This window comes from Toxorhynchites rutilus, chromosome 3 (genome assembly GCF_029784135.1).
Source record: "Toxorhynchites rutilus septentrionalis strain SRP chromosome 3, ASM2978413v1, whole genome shotgun sequence".
Classification (NCBI taxonomy): domain Eukaryota; kingdom Metazoa; phylum Arthropoda; class Insecta; order Diptera; family Culicidae; genus Toxorhynchites; species Toxorhynchites rutilus.
The window spans coordinates 1410179-1435587 of record NC_073746.1 but is presented as its reverse complement, the minus strand read 5'-3'; the positions used below and the strand labels follow the sequence as shown (position 1 = coordinate 1435587).

At 38.6% G+C, this 25409-nt stretch overlaps 1 protein-coding gene across 6 annotated transcripts in view; it reads right to left on the bottom strand.

Annotated features, from left to right (window-relative positions):
* LOC129780435 (fibronectin type-III domain-containing protein 3A) overlaps positions 1–25409 on the bottom strand; it is a 105992-nt gene that overhangs the window by 3420 nt on the left and 77163 nt on the right. For 5 of the 6 annotated variants that reach the window (XM_055788706.1, XM_055788708.1, XM_055788707.1 and 2 more), the window contains exons 3-5: positions 16729–16916; positions 10941–11241; positions 4257–7327 (exon numbers count right to left, since the gene is read on the bottom strand). In XM_055788706.1, the coding sequence (XP_055644681.1) occupies positions 4257–7327; positions 10941–11241; positions 16729–16916 (3560 nt within the window). Of the gene's footprint in view, positions 1–4256; positions 7328–10940; positions 11242–11381; positions 11568–16728; positions 16917–25409 lie in introns of those variants that run through there. The other variant, XM_055788711.1, reaches the window with a different exon arrangement.

Below are 25409 nucleotides of genomic sequence, written 5' to 3'. Positions count from 1 at the left end.
GGCAAAGTTTATGGTAATATTAATATATGGACTTTTGCCAAAGAAATTAACTTTCTATGGGCTGTAAACATAATACGAAGAGAAAGTGCGGTTTTCGATTCCCATTTCCCCCTCTATGGCCATATCTAGAATGTCCACGTAGTTATATTGTGCCTATATTCCATTTTAAGTTTTTTTTTTATTTTATATTTTTACTAGCTGATCCGGCAAACTTAATCCCGCCCAAAATTTGTTTTTTGTTATCAATACCGTCAAACATTCACGTTTTCTTACCAAGCGCAAGTTCATGAGTCCAATCGCAGAACTGTTCATTGTTTGATCATCTTATTGACCCCGTTGAATTTACCTTTTACTATAAAATTCCTAGTACTTCTACCAAAACTCGTCATTATAATATCAGATTATTTTCAGACACAATTCTTGTTGAAAAATTTTCAACCACTTGCAAATAACAAGTTTGTCCGTTACTTGGAATAAATGTTTAATACAGAAAATATGATAGAATAAAGACAGATCCCTCCCCTTTTCTCCCCTTAGAGAGGGGGGAGGTGTGTCTAACCACCACAGAAACATTTATTCCATCCTAAAACCTCCACATGCCAAATTTGGTTTCGTTTGCTTGATTAGTTCTCGATTTATGCAGAAATTTGTATTGCATTTGAATGCCCCCCCCCTCCTTTGAGAGGGTGGAGGAGTGTCGAAGCACCTTAAAAAAGTTTCTTCCCCATAAAACCTTCACATGCTAAATTTAGTTCCGTTTGCTTGATTAGTGCTTGAATTGTGCGGAAATGTATGCGTCATTCGTATGGCAGCCCCCCTTCCCCCCTCAAAGAGACGGGCGGAGTGTCTAATCACCATAGAAACGTTTTGTGTCCCCTAAAACCTTCGCATGTCAAATTTGGCATTTTGTTGATTAGTTTTCGAGTTATGCAGAAATGTGTCTTTCTTTTGTATGGCAGTTCCCCCTTAGAGAGGGGGGTGGAGTGTCTAACCACCGTGAAAACCCCACCCCTGAAACCTTCACATACCTAATTTGGTTTCGTTTGCTTGATTAATTCTCGAGTAATGCAGAAATTTGTGTTTCATTTGTATGACAGCCCTCCCTTAGAGCGGGGGAGGAGTATCTTGCTACGATAGAATCATATATTGCACCCTAAAACCTCCACATGCCAAATTTCGTTTCATTTGCTTGATTAATTCTCGAGTAATGTAGAAATTTGTGTTTCATTTGTATGGCAGTCCCCCCTTAGAGAGGGGGAGGGGTCTCACACTATGATGAAAACCTTCCCCGGATCCAAACCCCCCCCCCCTGCATACCAATTTTCATGTCGATCGGTTCAGTAGTTTCCGAGTTCATAAGAATCAGACAGACAGAAAGACAGAAATCTATTTTTTTTTATATATAAATAGATAGATTAATGAAAGAACAAAAAAAGAATTCCAAGAAAACAAATTATATGAAGTAAGAAGAAGTTAGTCTCGAGGTTTTGGCAGGCATACTCGCACTAATAGATCGCTTCAATTTATGATATCTTCAGTTCCTCATTCGGATGTGTTGAGCAGCTGATCGAGCTAAATTTTCATTCTGGATTCATGAGTTCATATCATGAATTCATCTCCATGCAGGCTGTTCCTTCTTCGTATTTTCCCAACCGTGTTTGTTTTCCTAACCACATCAATTCCTCTGTGCATTTTTTTTAATCTGTTCATGAAGCAGCATATCCATGGAATTCCAGATTATCATCTATCGGGGATCGTCCCAACGATCTTCGATGGAAAGTATGGGCGAATTAAATGTGATAATATGTACCGATGGGTCCCCTATAAATGAATCACAGGATTTGGAGTGTTCAACGAATTTTTTTTTCGGTTTTTGAAATTCGATGATGAAATTTTTTCCATACATCCATTGCCACCCTAATATTACTGAATTGGCAGTGATTTATTGGACGCTTGCAATTTATGTTAGAACAGCTATCGGAAAACCATCAGAAATTTCGAAGCAACTACTTGAAGCCCTGATTGACAGGATAAAGGAAGGATAAACGTTTTGTATAGGCAGATTTGTTCGCGTATATGAATAATCATTCTGCTCGTGGTCGTGACACAATTAATGATGACTTCGGCGTCTTCTATCAAACGTCACGGACTGCATTGATCAAGCATGCATTTGAAATCTTTCTTGACTTCAGACTTCAGTAGCTGGACAACAGGAGGGAAAAAATCCACTGGACGATGCAGAACCTGCAGAATAGTTGAGCATCAAGAGAAAACTTGAACGACCATCGCAGCAATCAAAGGTGTTAACAGAGGGCATCGAAGGCACATACATGACAATGGTATTCGATGCTTTTCGTACTGTACACCCAACATTGGTGAACTATGAAAGTGCGTTTTTCTCTTCCGGAAATTTCGTTCATGAGATCTAATTATGATCAGAAGATGACAAAGCATTATTTGTGTCCCTAAGTATTACTTTAACCAACAAACTAAGTAGCAAAAACTTGCGAAACGTTTTCTTGTGAACTAATTATTGTAAATAAAAGCCGTTTCTTCAAGAAAATGGTTTATTTTCAAAGTATTTTTTACTGGTAATTTACCGGTTTTACCGGTAGAGAAATTTTCATTACCGAATAACCGGTTATTGAAGGATTCGGAAGAATTGCAAACATCATTAATTGCTAGTAACCCAAGCTAAGCTCTTCTAAATTTTTTGAAAAAGCTACGTTAATCAGTCACATGAATTTATTCTTTAATCATCTAATTCTCGAGATCACAAATTATCATTCTTTCATTCTCTAGTTCTTTAATTTTTGTAGCTGTTTAATTCTATAATCATATTCAGAGTCTATATTAAGCTGCGGCTGTGAGAGAATGTGGCCGTACGAGTTGTGTACGGTCGTGGGATTTCAGCTGCACGGAATTGTATTAGTGTGAGTGCATTGCTTCCCTTCGCTTGGTTCGAACTCGTATGCTTCGGACTACCAAAAGGGTTTGTTTATTTTCGCCAGTTGTGCAATCAAGTTTTCGTTAGAGCTCGGATCCACTATCATCGTAGCCGTGAGTCCTATTATATTGAATCGGAATAAATACGAGGATTTGACTGTACGGTGACTGGCGAGGGGAGTCAGACTATTTTGTACACTCGATGCGTGTGGGGAGCAATCATGGTTACCTTCTCAGGTTTCTCAAAGATAACTTTTCGTCGTAGCGACTGGAGTTTGATAAAGAGTATGCGCGATGAACAATGGAATATACCGTAGATCCGATTGACTTTAGAAGAGTTTCTTCGGTTGCCTTCCAAATTTCCCAAAAATAAATCTTTTTCGTCGTGATTAAAGTTTGACAAAAATACACCCGATTGATAATAATGTATATAGCCGGTTCAATTATTTTACAGGGTTTCCTTTTCAGGATACCAAAAGATAATCTCTGCAGCGTGTAGCGTGTAGTAACATATAAGTTTTTCGGAATTTCTATTCGTCGATTGATCGATATTTCGCGTTTACATAATCACATCACTTACCTCAGTGAATCCTGATTCTAACCTCTCCCCACTAACTATCCCTTTCATGATAAACGCTAGGGAACCACGCTATAGAGGCGACCCTTCTGGCCTTCGGGCGGCGAATATCATACTAACATTCCTTCCCTTCCGCTGGTGACTGTAAGGACGTGGCCGGCGTCGTTATTGACTATTTAAAGCTCGAATATCCGAAACTTGCCCAATGAGAATGGTTTGCAGCTCCCAAGCGCCATTCACTGTGTTCTTTGTGCAATTTCGATGGTTCAGGCCAATCACGAAGAGCAACTACGAAGTGTACAGTCTACCCAAGCTCAAGCTCAAGCTCATACAATAACCAACAAGTATACATCGTAAAAAGGGCTCTTCCCTATAGAAAATGTTTTTTTCTATCAATTTTTTAATGCTTTCTTTGCATAAATTACAAATAATGTCAATTTAGTTTATAGTTAAACTTAAAATAGCGCCCATCTTTCGATGTATGGAAGACTTGTTGAATATTGTATGGGCTATTTTGAAATTGTTCGATATTTTTCTGATGAAAAATTAAATAATACACCATATTCAAATCTTCGAACAACATTTTGTAGGTCTTACATTTTTTGAATTAGAAATTCTTGTGAAAAGTGTTAGACCAGTTAAAATGCTCACTACCATTACCGGGACGAATATTACATAAGAGATGGTTCAGTGCTATCAAATTCGAAACAAGAAAAATATTAATTTAACTCACCTCATGAAACTCGTGATCTTTCGCCTTTGCCATATGCAGCGCATACTCGATCGGATCGGCGAAGGGATTGTTTCTGCTCGTTTGCCATTCGATTGTCAGCAGACCGGAACAGGGAAGGGAACCACCGGTGGTTAGGTGGGTACTTCCCTGGACGACATGCAGATTATTCACGCTTCCGTTCACAGAGGCTGGCGGATGCTGAGGCGAATTGTTACCACTGCCTCCTCCCCCCAGAGGTTCTATGTACACACGTGGTGCTTTGATGGTGTTTGGCGTTGCCGCGGTCGTTACAAACACGAAATCTTCCGAATAGTCACCCATTCCGGCGTGTTTGGTCTCGACCGCTATTCGGAAGGTGTAAGCCGTTAGCTCGTGTAGTTTCATCACCTTGCACATGCTTCGCGTTCCCGTGTACACATTTTGGTACTCTCCAGTGCGATTGTTCTCTAGTTCCACGTAGTAACGGGCCAGATCGGCCAAATTTTTGCCCTCACCCCAGCGTAGCTTCAAGTGCGAAAAACCAAACTGAATGCATTCCAATTTGGGTGGTTTCGGAGGCAATGGGGCAGTAGTAAATTTAATGAACGTTGAAAACGGTCCGGTACCGATTTCGTTCACAGCTTGTATCCTCAGCTTATACGATGTCTCCGGATGCAGATCATCGATCAAAAGCTCATTTCGATTGAGATTTGGGTTATCGTCTACGCTAGGTTCATTTGACGGATCCGCTTCGGTGACCTCCGCCGTATCACCGATTGAAGCTGTTGGTGTTTCTTCTTCCAGAATATCTTCATCTTCGTCATACTCTTCATCATCGTCGGCGTCGAAGTTTTCACTTTCTCCCAGACACTCCTGTTCACTATCACTCCTACAGAGCGTCGATGAGGCGTCACTTGATATCACTCTATCGCCACATTCTATGTTGTAGTGCGTAACTGGGGCACCGTTGGAGAGTGGCGTTTCCCAACAGATAAGTATGCTTTTGGCCGTGATTTTGTACTGCCCCAAAACGGGCACGTTTGGTGGTGCTGCTGGAGTCTTCTGTGAAAATGTTGAAGAATAACGAGAACTACCGGCACTGTTTACGGCACAAACTCGAAAGTGGTAAGTCGTGAATGGTACTAGATTTTTCAGTTCAGCAATTCGCTGCTGACCGTGGTAGACAGTTTGGAATGGAGCGTCGTCGCCATCGCGAGTACTGGATTGCAGAATGTACTCACTTATCGGCGCTCCGTTGCAATGCGGCTCCTCCCAGATTACGATTAAATGAGTTGGCGATCTGACCGTGATACTAGGCTCCGAGGGAGGATCAGGACGTGCGGCTCCAGCATGGAAACAATATTCTTCGGACCAATCACTCGCTCCGATACGATTGATTGCACGCACTTGTACAGTGTACATTTCACCCGGGCTGAGGTCTTTCACCACACAAAACTGTTCCTTACCACGATAGCAGGAATTCCGCAGTTTGTTTGTCGTTTCCACCTCCATTTCGTATTCCAGAACTGGGGCGCCACCGTTGTAGTCGGGTTTATCCCACATGAGACAGGCAGCATATGGTGTTGGAGCACCATTACAATATGGTCTCGGAGGTGCCCGTGGTACTACCGGCTCCGTTGTTACTACACACGGGTCGGAGAATGTGCTTATACCACCAGGTCCTTCACATAAAACACGAATTTGGTAAGCAGTTCCCGGACTTAATCGTTCGATCAATGCCTCACAGTCTTTTCCACTATATATCCGTTCGAAAAGTGAACCTGAATTGATTTCTAGGTGGTACAGATTGATGCTAGCGCCTCCAGTGTCCGCTGGAGGATCCCACTTGACTTTAAATGCCGTGGCGTGAATTTTTCCCTTCACCTGAAGCTTCGATGGTCGATCCGGACAGGAGGGTAACGTTTTGAACACCACTTCTTTGCTGAACGGACTTTGCCCATTCTCGTTCTCGGCTTTCACTCTGAATTGGAATGTCGTTGCTCGTGTTAGATTGGTACACTCGTACACGTTATCCATCCCAGCGTAGATGTTCTTAAATCCGTAGCCTTGATCCACTTGGTTCATTTGCAATGTAAAACCATCACTCGGCGAACGTCGCTGCCAGGCAAGTTTGAGCGAGGTTGACGTCGCATGGTGCAACGTCGGTGGCGCTGGCTGGGATGGCGGATTACCGGCAGTGTTGAATTTCACCAGATCTGAATAACCACTGCGGCCGTACTCGTTCACCGCAGCCAGTCGGAAGATGTAACACGTGGAAGGGTGCAGCTTGTTCACGGTAAACTGCTTACCCTTCGTTTTGCACACTTCCACAAAATCACAATTTTGGGAATTGATCAGATGAATCATTCCGTTGTATTTTCCATTGTCGTACTCGAGAATGTAATTGGTAATGTGTGCGCCATTGTCGGTTGCGGCATTCCAGCGAAGCTGGAGTGAATTTTTTGTTCTAGCTAGTAATGTAGGCGTTTTCGGAATGTCGGGCTCACAAGGAGGGGTATTGAAAATCGTCGCTTCCGTTGGTGAACCATGTAGCTGTTCCAGATAGACCTGCAAGCGCACCGTATACTCCTGTCCAGGTCGCAAATCTTGCACCATACAGCTCAGGGAACTTCCCTTGAAAATACTTTTGTATTTATTCTCCTTTCCCGGATCACTGAGCAGTAGTTCGTAGTGTAAATCTTGCACATTGAATGGAAGTGTTTCGTTCGGAGGAAGTGGATTCGGGGCGGACCATTGGAACAGAGCTGACCTAGAAGTTATTTCGTTCACCTGAGGAGATTGGACTGAGCTGAGATGTTCAATGATGGTCTGGGTGTCGTCTTCTTCCTCCGGCATACTCGATGATTCCTCGCCATCCTCTGATGTTGCCACCGAGGATGTTCCATTTCGCTGGACACCTGAAACCTGATGTTGATGCTGAAGATGCGCTTGTTGCTGTTGTTGCTGTTGCAGATGGTGATGCTGCAGCAGCGGCTGCTGATGCTGCAGATGTTGATGTTGGTGCTTACGTACATTGCCATTCACTTCAGTGTATTTCCGAGGCGAATTGATTGGTGTCGTGATGGAGGCATCTAAAAAGAAAATCCGATGTTCAGAGGTTAGTAACTCCACGAAAGAAAGGGCCTGGCCGGGTTTGGAAGTAAAAAGTGCCCCCAAACCAAATCTCCCGCTCTATGTAAAATATTGTACAGGGTACTAAATAAGAAATTTTGACTATTTTTTGAACCCCTTTGAGGTTTAACAAAGGATATGTGGTAAAAAACGTAATTTTCAATGTTTTTCATGCCATTCTCGATAGCTTCGAGATGAAAAATGAAAAAATACTACAAGTGCATCTTACTATGGTGTATCGAGAAATATTATTTAAAAAAATTTCATCAAAAAGTCATCAAAGTACTAAAGAAAATCTTGAAATATTGAAAAAAAAATTAAAGATTTTAACCTTCATGTTATTTAGCATTCTTACTGTACTTAAATGCACTCTAGGAGCCTTCATATATAACGGTATTGGATGCAATTGATATACTTTCACCCTCTAAGATCAATAAGGTTAAATCTGAGATTAATTAAAATTGCTTCAGGGAAGCCGAATTTTCCTTCAATGATGATGATGATATTCCGCTGGCAGAATTAATGTGTCGTGAACTTGCTGATGTCGACAGTACAGTACCGTTCGATTGCTCAAAGTCCTATAAGGATCAGTACGAAAAGGAACAAAACGTGATTTGCTGTGATCTGATGCCAGATACCAATATACTAGAAAAATGTTGAAAAAGCTGAGGAAAACGCTGAAAACAATTAGTCCTATCGAGTTGGATATTCAGGAAGGTTCAGATGATTGTGTCGGAATTACAGTTCCTGCGTGATCGTTACAATTCAATTATATACAGTTTGAAAAAAAAAATTCAAATCCAAATATGACTTATTTCAAGAAAAAAATGTAGTCTTTTAACGTTTTAACGTTAAAGTGAAATTTAAGTGTCTTTTCTAAGTACAGTGGATTGAAAATCGCGATTTTTGAAGATTTTGCTTGAATTTTCACCAGGAATTGTATATTGTAGCAAAATTAAGAGAGATAGAAGTTTGGTGTCAAAGAACAAATTGTAGAGTGGTTAGAGAACTTTAACTTGATCGGTAGAAATAATTAATTTTAGTATGAATTTTTGGGATAAAATTTAATTATACATTAAAAATTACTAACTTTTAAATTTTATGCTTCCAAAATGTAATTTAAATCCACTAATTTAGATATTCCACTACTATATCCTGTATGAAATTCTCTCATCTTTCAATTGAAAGCAACAGAATCGGTTTACGTAGCGTACTTTTCAATGTAGAGCCAGTTTGAGGCAACAGAGTCTGAAACAAAAAAAAAGTTCTATAACTCTGTCATCGTTGAAATTCGAACATATGTGTAGAAGAAAGGATTTTTCGTCAAATATATCCGTCGATCACCTCCTTAGAGATTCTGGAAAAAAACATTTTTTTTCACGTGAGAAAGGTGTTTTCCGACTTTAAGGGGATTAATCAAAAATTCAAATTCATACCATGATTGGGACACTTACCCTAATATAAAATGAATGTTCTGATCGTTTGTGTACGCGTCAAAAACTCGAAAAGTTCGGAACCGATTGAGTTCAAACTATGATACAATATACAAAACAACCAAACACATCTTGGATTCTTTTTTTTTATTTTTTTCATTTTCTACCCCTTTTGTTTATTTTAGGCTCATTAGCATTTAACTGTTAACAGAGCCGAATTTTAACATGTCACATGTTTATCATATCTATAAAAAGAACATTACACAGTTGCAATTCTTCGACGTAAGAGTATTCCTTCTGTTCTCCTATTATCCAATTAGACTTGAGTGTTGAACTCACGATCGATCGCTCATTAAGTCAACCCGCAACCAATATGGCTACGAAGGCGCCATATCTGGGATTGTTGTTACAACATAAAAAATTGAAAAATTCAACTCAACCATGTAACCACAATGTGCCACAGCAAAGCGTGGCAGGGTACAGCTGGTTAAAACATAATTTTCATTTGAAGGTACCTGTTTTTTCCGAATTTTAGAGGGTTTTGCGTTACAATTTTTTCATAATTTGAAATTTTGGAATTATTAAATTATGTTTTGCGACACAGTACTGCTATGTTCGTACTTTGTTTTGTATTTGTTGTTTTTTTTTATATTCATGAGTATTTCATAATGTATCAAGATTTATAGCTGTATTCAAGAATTGCTTTAAAATAGTACGTACGTACTGCGCTGGAAAAACGTATATTGATTCAGAAGGAACCGTTTTTGAAGGCGATAATATGAATTTAGATGATAAAAAAGTGTTTTCTTCAAAAACACAAATCCCCGGTATAAATTTGACAGTATTACGTATTTCGTGAACATAGTTTTGAAATCAAAACTCGAAACATAGAATATTTCTAATTATAATTATATAAAAAGAGCAGTGAAAATTGTGTGAAAATAAACATTTAAAATACCAAATTTCATATAACGTCTAAAGACGGCCAAATGTAACAAAAATTGTAAAAAAAAAATACTACATTATTTTTTTTCACAATCTGACCAAAAAAGTCACTGATAGCCCCCTATCAGCCCCACTTGAAGTCAGATCCGGACTGCATGAGCACCTATCTCCCAACAAAGCTTCCGCATCTTTGACAAGAGACTGAGGAAAAGTAACAGCAGCTTGCAGTAAATCAATTATTTTAAACTGTTTTCCTAATTTTCACCGTCTGATTTTTCTTTATTTTTATGAAATCGATGATTAACAAAATCGTAAATTTAAATTTATAAGACTGAACATATCAACATCTGTTCTATTTGTAGAATTATCCAATTTCGTATAAAAAAAAAATCGAAATTAAAAAAAAAATTGCTTTTCGATGGTAATTTTATCATAGTAAGCTAGTAAGATGGGTATACTATAATACACTATGAGTATTTTTTCTATATTTTCTTTAACAAGCTATTGTGGGTGTCGTGCAAAAAAAAATGGAAATCGTGATAAGATTTGAGGCTCTTTTTACGAATACACGAATACAATACAATAATAGATTATAGGAAAATCTAAAAAATGCTAGGAAATCACAAAAAAATGGAAATAAAAAAAAATATTAAAAATTTATTATATATTTTCGTACCGCGAAGTCCTCGAAATATTCTGAAAAAGACCACTAATATCACACATAGAATAAATACACAAACAAATAAATATACATATTTAAATATAAACTAAACCTGCAATGAGTCTCAAAATTCTAAAAAATATCTAAATTTGGAAATATATTTTTTGTACCGTGCAAATTCTCACATATCTAGAAAAGGTGCGAAATCAAATTTAAGTACGAATTAAAGTAGTAGTGAATCTTTAAATCCCTAAAAACAATAAATATTTCAAGAACTTTTTTAGTACTTAAATTTTTGATGAAATTTTTTTTCAGTATTTTTTTCAAATTTTTATCTCGAAGCTATCGAGAACGGCGTGCAAAAAAAAATGAAAAATTCTTTTTTAACCATAGACCCTTTATTGAACCTCATAGGGGTTTCAAAAAATCAAAATTTTTTATTTAGTACCCTATACAATATTTTCCATAGAGAGGGTGATTTGGTTCGGGTGCACTTTTACTTCCATACCCGGCCAGGCCCTTTAAGTTACTTACTCTGTTCTCTTTGTTTCTGTTCTAACTTTCGTAGCAGTTTCGCATGCTGCCGGAGTGTCCTGTCGTCTTTGTGATATTGACTGTTGATGGCATGCGGAGGGGATGGCGAATGGGTCACATTGGATTGGGGCGTATGCGTGTGAGTGCTCCCGCCTCCTGCACCTCCCGTCGCGGTTGCTGCTCCTGTTCCGGCACCTCCAGTGATAATGGGTGGTTGGTAGATGTGTGGCGCCCCCGGACCTGGTCCTGCCTGATAACTCGCAGCCAGCGGATTGAAGAACTGCGGCGTGGTGCCATTGATCTATCACGAAACGAAAAAGAGAAACAAAATACCATCTTTATAAGCGAATTAAATGTGCCAACACATCACTTTGGGTGGAAAAATTATCACACAGGCATCGCGCGTAGAGAAAAGAAAATGCGAGTATTCAACATGTTCACCTTCGATATTGTTCTTTGATATGGATTAGTTTGCTCCATGAAATTAAATTTTTATCAAAGATCCACCTGCAGGTTTTGTTTAACTGCTTCTGCTTCTAACCTGGCTCCAGTGTCGACGCACACAACGCTCAAATGCGAATGACACGTAGTCGCCACCGTTTGGAACAGGCAGAAGCTAAGCTCAACCACTCTCATCGAGCATTCGCAGTTGTAGATGTTTTTATCATCAAGTACATTCATGAACGGTAAAACACATTCAATGTTAAATTTGAAAAAAAAAATTGTAAACAGTGTTGATTTGGCCAGTTTCTTATCAATTGCAACCGAAATCAAGAGCGAGAAAAAAAAACATGAAAAGGTAAAAATAGCTCTCTTATTATAAATAATTATTTGAAGAGATTTTGGAGTGACTTCAAAAACATCCCTTTTCAGTTAATTTCGGCACATAACTCGAGCACCCATTGCGCCCTTCGATATAGTTAAATAACGAAAACGCAGTTGTCGGAGCTTTCTCTGCACGACTCCGAAATAATTCGCAGGTTCATTGCACCGCAATTGGCATTGAACAATTTCGCCGTTTCTATAGTTGTTCATCATGTGCCAATTTTCTTCCTCCGCTACAGGCCCCAACAACCAACCAACCAACAATGAATGAGTTGCATACCCTTTCTCATTTCTTCGGTCCGATATTCGTTGCTCTGCGTGCCGCAATCATTTCAGTCACAATTAGTCGAATGCTTATGAAAAAGTAATAATCATACTGTCGTAATATTGTTATTTAGATTGTTTCGGGGGGAGGGCTAGAGATTGATGACTTCGACACGGAGTCCGAGGCAAGCGAGAGGAAAAGGTCGATATCTGTGGGCACCAATCTAAGCCCCGCCGAGAGCAACAACAATGGAATCTGTTGTGTGCTAGTACATCAAACCGTTGAATGCGATCATCCAGCGAACAATTCTGTGGTCTATATTTATAACTGAAAATTTCTCCTACTACTCTAACTACAACCGCAAGCATCGAAAAATACCAACAAACGAGCAACAATAACGATGCCGAAGAGTGGCGCAAAAATGCTGGTTGGATACGTGGGGAGCACTCTTCCACGCCAGCTTCGCTGGTCCATGTTTTTATTTCGCCAAGCTGGACCTGTAATTATAATCTGATCACATCCGGAAGTAAAACTTCCTGAACAAGCAAGCGGCCAACCAAGCGCGGTGATGGTGGTGTCAAACTGAAATTCCCAGTTGCAATAAAAACGAAACAGAAACGACAACACCAAAACATCGGCTCGATAGCGGTTGGTGATAAAAACCGGCGATAATAACTGTGTAATAAAAATTATATTTGAGCGGAGAAGCGGTTCTCGCCTATGAGCCTATTCCCAAGTGCAGTCTCATGTTTTATGGCGAGAATAAGTTTTGAAACTAGAAATTGCGTTGCGGGGATTCGTTCGACGTTACTGGAAGTACGTAGTTTGAGCAAACGGCCATAATTTCCTCAGATGTGAAGGGGAAATCTGAATGAATTTAACATTACATTACATTACTAGGCAATTATTGTGATTTGATTTCTTCGTAATAGAAAGCAAAATTATATTAGGGAAATGTCGGGAAACCTATGTCTGATTGATAAATTACATTTTTATTTTAAATTTTAATGATGTACAAACTTACAATACAGTGCCTTTGACACTTACTGTGTAAACATTAACAAGATTTAACTTTTTTTGAAAATATTGTTAAAAAAATATTGTTATAAGTTTTATTGTAGAATCTAATCAAATTCTTATGAAAGAGTGCAAAAAAATATGAGAGCCTTGACCATTTTCGTGAATTACTTGAAATTTCAAATTGTTGCTATAACCATATGGATCAATTTTAAGACTCCACCACCTCAGAATATTCTCGTAGGATGGTATGCTTATAATTCAAATGATAAAATTGTCATTCCATCGGCTACAAAAAATGTCAGTTGTAATTAGAAGTTATTGGTATCTTCGCCGACATCATTTTATTTAGGAGGAATATGCATTTTTCACTTTGATAATTTTAACAAAATTTCTTCTGTACGTATAATGCCTGTTCTGACCAAACAACCCTGTTTGTAAGTATAAACATACATCTCTGCTCGAAATGTAACCAAAGAAAATAAGGTACACCGGGGCAATTTAGAACACGGGGTAATTTGAAACGGAAGCCATTACTTTTACTAGAAATGATGGATTGAAGTGATATATTTTTTTAGTAAACACTATATCTTAACCCACTATATGAAAGCCACAAGGAGAATATTGGAACGCCCTAACGCATTCCGCGCCTATGTTTATTTTCGTCGTTCGTGGAATCAAAACAAACATTTTTGCGCACAGACTCAATATCTTCAGAATTGCACGTCAGGTAATCAAATAGTGATAATTAAGTGTAGTGAGTTTCAAAACTAAATAGAAAATTCTTATTCCATGTTTTTTCAACCACAGAAGAAGTTGAAACAGCAGTGATCATCGATATTTTTTTATACTTTGCTGCAGGTGTTTTTATGTTTGATGATTTCTGTATGAGTAACATGTAAAACGTCAAATAAAATTGAGGGGAGCATCAATGAATTTTTTCAATTGTTAGGTTTCAGATCCCATGTTTGTAAATGCTCCAGATTTAGACCCAGTGTAAGTTAAGTTTATTCATGTATTTTGAAATCCTTATTTATTTCCGTATTGTATCTGGGTTACATTTTGCTGGTGATTTTTTTTTTGTAGAAAATGTTTCGTCAATGGATGTTGGTTTATAAATGATTATGATGCCAAATACAACATATGGTATGTGGCGGATGCGGATGCGATTTACATTGTTTGTACCATTGTAAGCCTTGTAAGCAATGTATCGAAAAAAGTTTGGAACGTTTGGTGAAAAGTGTTTTCTATGTTCTACTAACATATGAAGCTTCACAGTTTCTCATTAGAGTGCCAATAAAAATGGTCATCATCTAATGTTGACGAAGCCATACGTTGTCAGGAATCGTAAAATGCTGAGAGCAGGTGGACTCTATGATACGAAGATATGTTGTGACGATCAAAAATGACGACTATACTACAAAGTACTAACATTACCAACAAGTTCTATATAAAAGCATCTATTTGCTTTATTATTTTTATCATTTTTTTTTTCATGCTACTATTTTCGCGAACATGATCAAAATGAGCATTTGATTGTTTGAAACCAGTCGTTGATATTCTCATACGCAACTATTTTTTAAACGGTTTTATTTAGCTTGCCCTGTAATCTGTTTGTATGTTTGTAACATGTTTGTCTGCAGCGCTGACCCACATTAATAGAAATTTGACCCCCTTCCTGTTGACCGATTGATCTGAAATTTGAACACACCTTTATCTCTGTAGTCACTCTAAAACTGCGTATTTCATGATCTTGAAAATTCAAGATAGCGACCGCTACAAAATAGCGGATCACATATTTTCTGAAAACCTCATCAATATGGGTTTTCCGAAACCCATACCCATATTATCAAAGGAAAGGGCTTGACTAGTAGAATACGGTTATTTATGATAAATGTAAATCCAAGATGGCTGCCATTACAAAATGGCGGACTACATATTTTCTCAAAACCTCATTAATATGAGTATCAAGGAAATCTAGCATTTAGTACATTATAATATTTAATCACAATTAAACCGTTTAACTTAAAACGTTTTTTTATTTATTTTATTTTTATAAACAATCAACATGATTGTAAAAAAAAATTATAAATGAACCATTCGAAACACTGCCCATTGCTAGCTACGACTTTTCCCCATTTTCTCGATTTTTCTGGAAAAAATGAACTACTGAATTTTTGAACTTTTGAAAATTCTAATAAACAATAGTTAAAGGCGGTAGCACATCTGAAGGGACGTGCTCTAAGCTTACTTGAACATTAGTATATGTCAGCTGAAATGTGGAAAACCCCTTCATTAGGGTAGTCATAAATGGAATAATGTTGAAGAATCATGATTCACGCATTTGGTATTTTTTTTCAGTTTTGACATTTCTTGTTAACGTTCAGACAGCATACTCAATCATTTTCTACAATTTTTTGTACTTTGTGGAAAATCGAGCGCGATCAAATATTTTTTCCGGAACACCGATTTAAAATAAAATTGTAGCAGGAAGGTATTGATTACTTGAATAAAAAAATAATGTTTTCATAAAAAGTGAGCCCGGTAATCACGTGTGAAAAAGTACATGTGAAAAGTGCACAAGTAGAAGAACGATCACCTCCGGGATAAAGTCTAATTAAAATTCAAGAAAATCACACACGCGTGTAACATCGGCATTAATCCTTCTTACCGCATTCTGAATTCTAAAAAGAAGTATACATTACCAATGAAAGCAAATTTTCTCACATTCAACGTCGTTGATCCGTTTATCCCTCGAGGTGAAAATGAAGTGTTTTAGACTCTCACACATGGTCGGAGATCCCACCAGGAAAAACATACATACATTAGGTGTATCTCGAATCTATTCATGTTAATTCATTAATTTATAGACAATTGCTCTTGGGTTATGCCGCAGAGATCTTTAGCCGCATCACTTTTCCAGTTCGCTAATCTCTCGACGCTGCAAAAGCGCTCGGCCTGGCAAGGGCAAATGAATTTGTGTTTTTCCTTCCTCGAAGCAAACAGAAACGATCGGTTCAATGCCCCGCAAGAAGTGGAAGTAACAGATCTGATAAAAGCAGTTTTTTCCTACATGGCGTAACAATCCATCTCTTTTCGACCAGCCGTAGCAGTGGCCCACAAGGGCTCGCTCATGTACCGTCGTCCGCCGTCTCCGAATTGTGTGTGTTGTATCTTCGAATACCTGAATTAGTCCAACTACGCAGTCTAAAAGCAAGGGATTCCTCCTTCGCTTTATGTCGTCAAGCTGTATGTATATATAGTCGAGCGCGGCCGGATGGATCACTGGAAAGGAATGGTGCGCTCTCGTGCAAAATACAATGGGCACAACGCGAAGAGAAGGCGAACAGAGGCAAGGACGTGGGGAAAGGCCGTCGAGAAACTACTTCCGCATTTCTTTTCCGTCTTTATGCGTCGCTGGCTGCAGCTCGTTCGTTCATTCGGTCTTGTGGTTGCGATCTTTTTCACCCTGATGCATTTTATTAGCCAACGTCACTGTCGTTTTCGCGGATCAGTCGAAATGTTGCAGATAATTACATAACAGTGTTACACTGGAGGCACGAAGAGAGTTCTTGGAAAATTTCAAAAGTGTGCCTTTTGTAACAAAATTCATCGAAGGAGCGCTGTTACAATATTTTTCTCTGATGACATGTAGTTCTGTATGATGAAAGTATAACTTACAAAATGTCCGTGTAGATGATGCTGCACACCTCCCTGTCCTAGCTGCTGGTGTTGGGTGGATAGGATTACATGCCTCAGGGTGCCATTCTCATCGACGATCTGCTGCATCACGTGGCCCGGTGGAACTTGCACCGGCATTGCCATAGGAGGAGTACCATTTTGCGACACCATCGGCACGGTAACTGGACCTGTGAAATCGATAGAAACAAAAGATAGGTTGTTACAGCATCGAGGTGCAAATTTTCGACTGCAAAAAAAAAAATCAACAACAAATTTCACACCGACTCGATGATGAGCCATGTTCGACCCAAATCGACCCATGTTTACGACAAAACTTTCTTCATTTGCATTTCACAACAACAGCTTGACCATTCGTCGGCGCTTCGTCATTTTCCATAACCTGTTTTTTTCGGCCTCCCTCCTTTCTGAATCATCTGGGACGGTGTATGTCAAATTTTGCGAAGATATTTCCCGGTTCATTGACACGGCCCTCCCAACTAGAGATGGGCAAACCGTTCACAAACGGTTCGAAAGAACTAGTTCGTCGAAAAGAGTGAACGAACGGTCGTTCTTTTTCAAAGAACGGTAGTTCTCCCCACGAACTGATTGCGAGCGAACGGTTTGTGAACGAACTGATTCCGAAAGAACGGTTTGCGAGTGAACTGTTTGAGAGTGAACTGATGGAGAGTGGACTGTTTGTGAACGAACTGTTTGCGAGTGAACTGTGCACGAAAGAACTGATTGAGATGAACATTATGAAATATGATCTTACATGGAACCTGTGTGTTGTCCAAAAAGAGAATATGAAAAAGGGCACATATTTTGTGCGCATCAAATTATTACATAAACTTTTGTCGACCGATAAACATATTTTCGGTACTTTCGTATTAGCGTCACCGGAACCGAAATACAATAGATAGCAATTACTTAACCGGGCAAACGTATGCCGTCCGACGCTCGCTAACGCTCGGGCCTAACTAAAGGATCGTCTCCTATGTTTCAAACTAACCGGGCAATCGATGGAACACAGGTTTGTTTGCGAAAGGCCGCCGCTTCCGATACCCCAAATCCCAAATACGCATTTTCGTAGCACTGAAAAATGACAAAACAATACATACAACAAGGCAACAACAATACAAATAATATTTGAATGCCAGTGCGAACGATAAAAATGCTATCTATTATATTTCGGCTCCGGTGATGCTAATACGAAAGTACCATATTTTCACATACAGTTTGCGACTTTTAAAGAAGAAGCAGCTCATCTTTCCCCACTAAATTTCAAAAATATAAATCCCATACGTACAATATCCAATCCAACGATATCAATTGATAGCTGTCTATTGATGTTGGGTTCCAGCTAACATTCTATGTTGTTCTTAATACCGCTGAACGAAAGAGCGAAAGAACGGTTCAAAAGAACTGATTCACTTAGATGAACGGTTAATGAGTAAACCGTTCGTCAAAGTGAACTGTTTTGCCCATCTCCCAACCCAATCCAGACGCACTTGACTATAGAAAAAAACATGAGAACACGCAAGCTGAAGGAGAAAAAAATCATCGACGGCGGGAGGATGACATCGACACACGCGAACACATAAACGCAAGTGATGTGGCAGAGAAGGTAAACATTCGCAAAAGTGCTTCTCATTGCGATGGTGGCGTTTATTGAACCCTTTTGTTTACGTTCCATCGTACATATGAGACGTGAAATTCTCCACATACCAGAGTACACCACTACGAAAGACGTGTGGAAAAGGCGCCTTCAGGAGGGAAAGAAGGGAGGAACGATTGTTCCGTCCATATTGCTTTTCGGAAAAACGATTGACTATTTTTTTGTTCCAATAGTCGGGATGCCACTGAGGCAACTTTTGAGCAACATGTAATCTGCGGTCCTAACGTACATCACTCTCATCCCATCGCTCAAACGGACTAGTCTGTAGACAAACTTCCACAAGCCTGAGAAATTCCCGACAATGGCGAAGAAGTAGAACAGTGGGCGCGGCGCCTTCACGAGTGTCTGATGCTAATTGATGATTGGAACACACCGAGCAGCCGGCCAGTGAATAGATCCTGATTGCTATCTTTTTTTTTGTTCTGGGTTGGAATTTCGTTGTCAGTTCACTAAGCTCGTTTACGTGACGATCGTAACAGTACCCGATCCCACGTTCGGCTAGGAAAGCACCTCCAGAGATCCAGGAACTGCCGGGTATGCAAACAAGAATAAATTTATTATGTTTAGTTTCCCTCCGACGATCTGAGCTTGTTACGCGCAGCAGTGAATTCTACTATGTGCGAGACATTTGCAGAGATAGAAACTCTGAAACCACGACGACAAAACCCGACCAGACGGTCATTAATATTTCGTGTGTACAAACTATAATCCAGAGTCCAATCGAGAAGACAAAAAAGGCGAAAGACTGAACCCTCAGTGTGCAGAATACAAGTGAGCAATAAAACCTTGCCGCCGGCGATTCTGAGAAGAAAAGGAAGGCAGGCAGAAGACGGCAGAAAAGGCGGCAGGAAAAAAAGCATAACTAATCAAGGTCATTATTTGCACAGAGTACAATCAACTTTCTGTGTGCCACTTGGAAGCCATCCCACAGAGACGTAGCGTGTGTGAGATCATAACCAACCGCTGCGGGGACAGTGGCCCGAGCTCCGCTGGATAAGTTGGGTTGCCAGTGATTCCTGTCAAGTTTCTTTCAGATGAGTTTTTGATACATATTACGTTCGAAACGTATTTATTTTGTAACAATTTCAAATATTTCTCAATAATTTTCTAACGATGACATTGGTAAGGTTTTCGTGATTCAGATAAGACGAAAGCCTAGATTCGGACTTGACACTTAAAACAAATGGAAACATTAAATAATTCATCACTTCCAGAATGAGATATTGCGTTTCAATTACGTGTAATAATTGTCATATAAATATGAATTCTGCTTTTACTTCATGTTCAACAATGATGTAAAATGAACCTTAGCCGTAGAGAAAACCCGATTTGATTGGCATGGAATCATAAAAATTCGTTCGCAGCGCAAATGGTTACCAGGTTAAAACTAGTTCATCAAAACGTGACATGTTTTCTGATTCTGATGAGTTCTACTCAATGATAGACGTAGTCGCAGATGTACGAGTCATTTTAACGAAAGTAGGTTACATCACATCTACAACATTTTTTTCCATTTTTCTGTCGATGAAGTCATCTCGATATAGATCTCGAAGCATTTTTTTCATTTCTGCAATTTTTCGGAGGAAGCGTATACCACTCAATCCTTGTATGAACCTGTAGGGTAACACGGGGTGAGTTGGACATACGGGGTGGGAGCCGATCTGGCGTAGTGGTAACATCCATGCCTCTCACGCTAAAGGTCACGAGTTCAATTCTCACTCCCGACATTCTTCCAAAAATGGAAGTAAAAGTGACGAACCAGCCAAATGAGTTGAAAGTCACTATAATACAGATATATAAAAAAAAACATACGGGGTGATTTGGACCACCTCATTATCTCAAAAAGTACGGCTCAACTTATAATGTCATCTTCTTCTATTAATGAACTGTATGTAACTAACGTAAAAAAACTTTGGTAAAATTCGACAGGTAATTCGTAATTCGACGAAATGGTAGCATGAACACAGCAAGCACTTGGATTATCAAAAAATGTGAATTTGCCGATCGTGGTTTTAAGGTTTTTCCCGCTGATTAAACAAACTTTTCGTGTATTGTGCAGTAAAGTTCTGTTCGCCTACAGAAGAGGAATAATTTGATGCAGCGAAACTGTTAATTTGATAACAATACACAATAACAATAAATGAAATTAATAGCATTTTAATTCTTGCATGTTGTGTGGGGTGACATGGACACGTTTTTGTGGGGTGAATGGGGTCCTACAGATTTGAGGTTTTTCTTTGGTCAAGTTGATTCCAGATGCCGCTGAATTACAAAAAGAGGATGGGCAGACAACGTTGGAAGAAGAAGGAGCTTGAGCAGGCCATCAAGAACGAATTTTCTTCGACAAAGTAGCGAAAGTGTTTGAAAATGCTCGAACAACAATGAAAAAATCCATGCAGAATTCGAGATGGTTTCAATCCAATTTTTCTGGTCTGGAATCTGGCCAAGACACCTGGTATCGATCCCAGAACACTGTTACTGATTGTAACATTATTCCAAAATACTTTACATAAACATAAGTATGTTTTTTTTTCGATGAAACACACGCTGGACCAAATCACCCCACAGACGGTCCAAATCACCCCGCATCAAATTTTAATGTCCAAAAATAATCTCTTTTATATTTCGAGCATGTCCCGGATATGAGCCAAAAATCCATAATGCGACTTTTCTATGCGTTCTAAATTCTACAATTAATTGAGGGGCTTAGAATGCAAGGGGTGTAAGTGACTTCATCGATTTGTCTTTATCGACTTTCTCTTTGGATCATAACTTAACTGCAAACACATTCCCAGCCTATTTGACAATGTGGACGATAGGTTAGAATCTCAATTATCGGTTTCTATAGCAAAATCAAATTGGAACGTTTTTGTGCGCTGAGTTATTCACGAAAGAAAAAGTTAATGAAGAGAAATCGATCAAATCACTTACATCCCTTGCATTCTAAGCCCCTCAATTTAATGTAAATCAAACTAGGTAATGAGGTTACTTAAAATCAGATTCGATTCGCATGCCTAAACAATCAGAATTGAATAAAATTAAGCAATCATTGTGTATTTGATTCGTCAAGACAAAAAAAAATCGATGAAAATAAGACGTCGTTCATATTTGTACATCTAAAAGAGAAACTTGTTGCATTAATTTTGATTCCCAATTTTTTCCCGCATTTCCCGCTTTTCACGAATGGGTGGCCACCCTACATATTACCCATAAATTTTGGATAATTCATTCGTGTTCTTAGCAAAAAAAATATCGTCATAAACTCATCTTATCAGGTTTGCCCATAAATGTTAATTGGACGTAGTTGCAGAATGGTGGGAGAATCCGGGAACATGTCACGTTTTTAAAAAAATATCTTGTTGCGAACGGGATTCGATAACTTGCATAAAAATTGAATCGGAAATGCGCTAAGATTTGTTTGATATACTATACATTACGATTACCTAATCCGTCAATAGTTTGAATTGACGAAAATTGGAAGCATCCCTATTTTCCCGCATTTTTGTGCTTATCAATCTACCATCAATACTGAGAAGATAATGTAGCCGTGTGGTAAAAAATTGATATACCACAGCGAATGGGGCGCGCGTGCATCGATCGCTCGAAATGCAAATGCAGCGTTTGCTCTACGGACAATGTGGGTAGATAAGATATTGCAATTTATGTTCTGCTCGTTTATAACTTGTTGGATAGAAATAAACCACTTGCGATTTCTGGGAGATTTGGGTTGGTTTTGCGATCAACTTGTCTTTCATGTGATGCTTCCCCTACAACATCGAGTTTCACTCGTGGTGCACTTGCATATAATAAGGCACTCAGCAGAGTAGTGAATCATAGACTAAGGGGTTAATGCCGTTCTTGTTCTCGGTAAATCAGCACATTACAGTGCAGAGAAATTACGTACGAGTGAGAACCATATTAATGATGAAGAAGACGCATAGTTTGAGATCCTGAACGAAACGTTGAGAATGTGCTCAACCCATCAGCTCTCGCACTTCGAATCATGATGCTAAAGAAATCCTTCGAATTTAGGCATCACTTGATCCAGAGGATGAAAATCTCAACATATCCAACGAGTCTGCTTTTATTGGGGTCGGGTCTATGTTCTGGTTAGGTAAGTTGAAGAGCAAATTTTGTTTCTTAACGCGCAGTGTGCTTTTTGGAAGATCACTGTGGCCTACATTGCATGTCGAAAACCTTGATAAGTGGTTTGATAACATCATCAGGGAAGGGTATGTTCCCTTTTATCATTCAAATAAATTGATTTCATTCATTAATATATCACGAATTCTCAGAGAAAAATGTTTTACTTTATTACTTGCGTCATTTGCATTAGTACTTAATTAAGATTTCTATGCAAAACCACACGCCTTAGATTTATGGCAAATCGAAAAACAATCTTTTGACAAAAATCTCACCACCAGCACGTATATTGTTTTATTATTTTGCTTTTATGACTACAAAAATATCTAAATGAAGAATATTCAATATTAACCCTTTGCGGACGGAATTAATTTCTCTTGGAAGAGATCCTCATATCTTTCCACACTAATAATCTGTTAGTTACATTGAGTACCCTCATCTTATATCCATAAAAACTGCGTATTAATTCGTGAACAAGTTCAGTAGACATTAATATTGTTTAGGGAAATGCAAACTACTACTTATGGTTGGATAAAGTATTTGGTATGATTCCTTGCTGTGGTGGCTGATAGCAGGCATACGACCGCAAAGGATTAAAACAGTTACAAGCAGATCAAGGTGAGGATAAAAAACAGTGTCCTGGCGTAGACGATTCTTGATTTAAAAATATGCCGTAAGAGTCTCGGACAAGACAAAAAATATTTGAACAAAATGGCGACTGTTTGAAAAAAGAAAATTTTCAACACGTTTTTCTAAGACCATTCCAAATTTAAGAAAATAGTAAAATTTGAAAAATTCAAATTGTATAAACATGTAAAGCATCGAAGACTGCGACATACCAATTATGAGAACACTTGTAATACTAACCTCGAGTCAACCGCGAGTAATCGGTTACATATTACTAACATAGTCTAAGCAAACATTGTCAAAATATTGAACTCCCGGCCCCGTTAGGCTGACGCCATATGAGCCTTAATAAAATATATATTTTGGATAAAAAAAAAACATGTAAATTGAAATAAGGCGATTCAGTATAACTTGAGATATCGTGAACGCCAGTTTGGAAAAAGTGGTTTCAAGAAAAACGTTTTCAGTGAATGTCTCACCACATACCGCATCACTACAATTACAATGTCCCAGGTAGTAATGAATATGAACAAGAATAAATTTCGATTTTTCTTAATTTATAGACTAGAAAACCTCCTTAAAATCCGTCCTTGAGACTTTTTTTCTCTCAAAATTGAGTTATATGTTTTGTTTATCACAAATTTATCTCAATAACGAGAGCCGACTTTTCAGACCGCTTAAATTTAGAGTGGTGCACCCTACATTCGAAATAGAAAAAAAAATCTGATTTTTTTCAAAAACAAATAAAAATACTGTTGCCCATCATAACCATTCTTCGGAAGATCTAATCATTTGATGCCAAGTGGCATAGAAAAATACTTAAACCTGAACTGTTACTGATATCTTTATTTTTTTTTTACTTTAAATGCCAGATTGGCTAGGGATAATCATTAGTGAGGATTTAATAACTAAGTTTGGCTGTTAATAACGGTAAATATTAAGATATATTAAGCAATTCTAATTGATAGATGAGATATAATCTTATGTACATTGTTCGATGAAGTGTAATCAGAAGAACGATATTGTCTTCATACTCTTCGTTCATTGATACTCGATTGTACTGATACTTTCGATACTAACATCAGCATAAGACTGCGAATTGCAGATACGACTTTTCAAGAGAGTTCAATATTTTTGGAATAGTTTCATCATTTGATATCTAAAGTGACGATTGTTTGTACCAAAATGGTGCTACATGAATGGAGGAAACATGAATATTAAATTATCACTCTCGTAGAATAAGTTGTCGAAGTTCAGCATACACTTTTTCGTTCCCCTTCACAACCCTTCATTCAAACTAAAAAAGTAAAACTTTTGTTGTTGTTAATCATTTTTATGTTCTACATACGAACAACATAAACGATATAAATGGCAGCCCAGTTCGGCTAGACTACGAACTCGTCGCGGTTTGCTGTCAGATGTACACACACACATGGCTGGATGTGAGCGAAGGATTTTATTTTGGGTCTTGGGCATAGGCAACAACAAGCCCCAAGAGAGCACGGAACGGAAGGGATGCCCTGCGGCAGTTGAGAGCATCGACATCAAAGAGTAAACGGAACGACAATTTTCGGTACTTTTTGGCAGCATCTCATCCCTTTCTCTTCGATGGCGTGCGTGAACTGCAGGGCCATCGAAATTTTGACTGGAATGAGGGAAAACCAAAAGGCGTCGTGATAAATCCGATTATGATCTGTTTCAGCATTCGAGGAAATTAAAAGGGAAAATTGTCACTTCGAAGTTTCGGTTATTTGTCTAATGGCCAATTCGGTGTTCCTGGGAGTAAGATTTGGGCATGGATGTCGGGTGGATGATTGTAATCAAAGAAGAACTAGTTTGTGCAAGGTATTCATGATATCACTCGCTATTTTTCATTTTTTTATTTTTAGAATGGTTGAATTCTTAGAAGTTCTGGCCACGATCCGCATCACGCTGTTTGTTGTCGACAAATTGCTCCCCCGGTTGACGAAACTCAACAGCATGGTGGTAATCGAAAAACAAAAATCTATTATGAAAACCTTGACATTTGATCTGAACTTCTATCATTGCCGGCGAATGATTCGCCATTCGTATGTTAGTTCGACCAATGCATTTTGGGATACTTCCGCGTCATTTTCGCCAAGTGTTAATGTTCGGAGTTTTTTTTTTCTCGCCAGTAGAGTGTAGAGTATTATTGAATATACAAGTGCCCTGCTATGTCATCACAGATAATTGTCAGCTATGCTACTATTTTTGG